This window comes from Didymella exigua, assembly GCF_010094145.1.
Source record: "Didymella exigua CBS 183.55 unplaced genomic scaffold M421scaffold_27, whole genome shotgun sequence".
Taxonomy (NCBI): Eukaryota; Fungi; Ascomycota; class Dothideomycetes; order Pleosporales; family Didymellaceae; genus Didymella; species Didymella exigua.
Genome location: NW_022984801.1, coordinates 358529 through 362050, shown reverse-complemented (window position 1 = coordinate 362050; position 3522 = coordinate 358529). Strand labels below are relative to the sequence as shown.

Sequence of the window (3522 nt, the reverse complement as noted above, 5' to 3'; positions counted from 1 at the left end):
CTAAGCTACTCTAGCTTTTATTTAAGAAACTAAAGTAGGCACACGCAAGTAGTACCTATAGTAAATAACAGACAACTAATTTCCTTTGTCTATAACTAGAGCATAGGCTCTCACTATATGTCTACAAACCTATATATACTATTCCCTTATACAGAAAAAACTTGTAAATTACTAGAGCAGCCTCACTGCTCTTGTCCTATATAGTCTTAGACTCACACAGGACGTTAAACTAATCAATCAATCAATCAATCAATCAATTAGGTCTAGGACACTCTCTCTATTCATATTAGGCCTAAAGAAAGTGCCTGTACCAGGGCTATTTAGTAGCTCTAGGTCTTGTTCTTCTAGCCAAGTAACTAAACTAGCTGCTCTTGGTGTTATAGTAGCTACTATAGGGTCCCACCATGGGTGGTTAATATTAAAGTCGCTAAGCAGGATGGCGGAGGGCAAGATAGAGGTGCTAAGGAGCTTTCTCTCTATTGTAGTGTTGCCTTGTGTGTCTAGCTGGTTGTAGACATTGTAAATAGAGAAGGTTGTTCTAGAGCTCTTAACTGTGATAGCTAGGAAGTCAGGATCAGGACTAGTGTCTGCTAATATATTGACTTGCGCTTGTATAGAGCGTGCAGAGTAGACTAAAACACGTGGTCTTGTGCTGTGATCTTGTAACAAAGGAAGGATTTGTGTAAAGGAGGAGTAATTTACAGAGCGTTTGTCTAGGTAATCTAAAGGAGATTGTCTAGCAGGAATAAGCCAAGGCTCTTATACTAGTACAAGGTCTATTGCTAGTTCTACTGCAATTGATTGATTGATTGATTGATTAGTTTAACGTCCTGTGTGAGTCTAAGACTATATAGGACGAGAGCAGTAAGGCTGCTCTAGTAATTTACAAGTTTTTTCTGTATAAGGGAATAGTATAACGTAAACCCCCAGCACCCAGGCCAACCCAGCACCCGGGCCAAAAAAGCTTGGCAGTACCAACTCACGTTACAACTCTTCAATTTCATCGCTATTTAATATAGAGCCTGCGTATGCTGTGCTTGTATCTGATTTAGAATATGCCTCTATATCTTTTTTGCACGTTCGCGCGTTGTGTCCAGTCCCTCCACAGTTTCTACAGCGCTGTAGAGCTAGTTAAGCTTATTCTTAATTACCACTACCACAAGCCTTCTTCAACCGCTCAGCGGCTACAGAGGCCTCTGCGGCCACCTAAGCTGCTGCCTCACCATACTCTATAGTACTACCTTGCTAGATCTGCTTCCTTTTGCGCGATTTCCGCTTAGTCATTACTGCTAATTGCTCTTCAAGCTCAGTAATCTGGGCTGCTTGAAGCGCGTTCTGATGCAGCATAAGCTCGCCGCCTCTAAGAAGCTAAGAGAAGCCTGCTTGCGCAGTAATAGGCAACTAAGTAAAAGACTCGCGTACAAGCTTCAACTGAGATCCAAACTTGTAGGTATTGCTTAGAGTCTTTGACTGCTATAGCGTCTCTAGGAGGAGGGGTTCTAGCAGGGTACGCAGGCGCACTTTAAGGCAATCTAACACAACCTGCGTGTTAAGAGGGACTAGCCCTGCTGCCTTAAAGGCCTTGCAACAGTTCTCTGCTGTAAACACATTAAAAAACGCGTCCTTAAAGGCAGGGAGGAAGCCTTCTTTGTTAATGTAGAAGACATGCTTGCGTGCTAAGTCTTGTATGTGCTAAGAGTACTTGCGCTTTAACAGCAAGAAGCAGACTACATTAAGCAGCTAGAGGATGTGCGATAAGTAAGGTAGCATGCAGAGGGTAAGGATCATGTTTTTAAGGCAGTAGTCCTTAAAATCCTAGTTAAGGTGGCTCTCATGGCCGTCCAAAATAAGCAGCCTGTACGCCCCCACCTGGCTCGCCTTTGTATGCGCGTCGAAGTGCTTCAGCCACTCAAGGCCAAGCGCGTTGTTCGTCCAGCCGCTCTCGGAGACGGAGAGCTTCCAATTGCGTGGTATATCTGCCTCCTCGTACTAGGCAGAGATGTGAACGCGTCCTTTGTAGATGATGAAAGGCAGGGTACAAGATCTAGCAGCGCAGACGCTCTAGATAACTGTTACCCACTTGCAATCACCTGGCTGAACGAGCTGAGGTTAATTACGTCTCTCTACGCCTGTAACAACCTTTATTAAGCTAATAACACCTATCTAGAAGCTAGTCTTATTAAAGTTGTGCATGTTATAGTTGTGTACGCTGTATTTAGCTTTTGTGTCCTCTACTAGCTTAAACCACGCGCTGATTGTCTCTAGATCCTCCTGCAGCATCCTCTGCCTATCTTTAGCTTAATTAAAGGCTATCTTGAGCGTAGCTGAACGCGTCACGAAGCGCTCAGCCTAGTGCTTGCCAACAGGCTGCCCACCGCGTACACCCAACAGTTTGTCGGCCATATCTGCCACCTCGCACAGCTAGGGCGCGAATCCTTGCGAATTAAGGTCAAGAATGTATTATATAATTGTTTGCTCTTCAGTGCGCGTAAGCTTATGTTGTGTGTTGCATCTATTGTTAATATAGAGTCTGCCTCTATACCTAGCACTTAAGGTTGTACGCAGTATGTTAAATGCCTAAGCAGCGCTTTAGAGGCTTTTAAATTTATGTAATTAGAAAGTAGAAAGGGCAAGATTAATTCTACCCTCTTGTTTAGATAATTGCGTATCTTGTTAGTAAGGCATTACGTGTTAATATTAATAGTTGTGGTCTTGGCAAGAAATGGCCTGGGTGCTGGGTTGGCCCGGGTGCTGGGGGTTTACGTTATATAGGTTTGTAGATATAAAGTAAGAGCCTGTGCTCTAGTTATAGACAAAGGAAATTAGTTGTCTGTTGTTTGCTGTAGGTACTACTTGCGCGTGCCTACTTTAGTTTCTTAAATAAAAGCTAGAGTAGCTTAGATTCCCCTATTTGTGTCTAGGAGAAGAGGTATTGTTAGCCTTGTCTCCTGTAGGCTGCTCTTTATTATTCTTTCTTACTTCTCTGTAGTTTCTACAGCTAAGTAGTAGGTGTTAAGGTATTTATATATATCTGTAGCTGTATTTAGAGCTTTCTATTTGTTGTCTATTATATAGGTATACTTTGTTATATCTATGTCTAAGTTTAAGCTAGTAGTATGCGCTTGCAATTTCTCTTCTAGTGTTTTTTAGTATTGTTATCTTGCTTGTTAGCTTTAGTAAGAACCTTGCTGCGTAGGTGCTAGGATTCCTAAGCTTTGCTTTTATAGAGTAGGCTTAGAGTTTAACGTGTTTTACAAGCGAGCGCCGCGTACAAGCGAGCGCCGCACCCCACCAAACTTGCGCACCTCTCTCATCTCAACGTACAATGGCCCAACGCAGCGCTGCTCTATCAGCTTCAAATGAAGCAGACGTTCAGCTTGCTATCTTATCTATTAATTCTCACCAGATACAGAGCAATCGCAGTGCTGCTGTTATCTATAGCGTACCTGAACGAACGATCCGCCGCCGACGCGCTGGCAAGCCTGCCCGACGCGATTGCCAGCCCAACTCAAAGAAGCTTAC

General features: G+C 43.4%; 1 protein-coding gene across 1 annotated transcript; it reads right to left on the bottom strand.

Annotated features, from left to right (window-relative positions):
- Positions 1-1815: 1815 nt before the first annotated feature.
- Positions 1816-2403, bottom strand: M421DRAFT_7758 (uncharacterized protein; the record flags this gene model as incomplete). Its single annotated transcript, XM_033597334.1, has 2 exons — positions 1816-1989; positions 2383-2403. 2 exons carry the CDS (start codon positions 2401-2403, stop codon positions 1816-1818), a joined length of 195 nt encoding a protein of 64 aa, XP_033445997.1.
- Positions 2404-3522: the final 1119 nt, after the last annotated feature.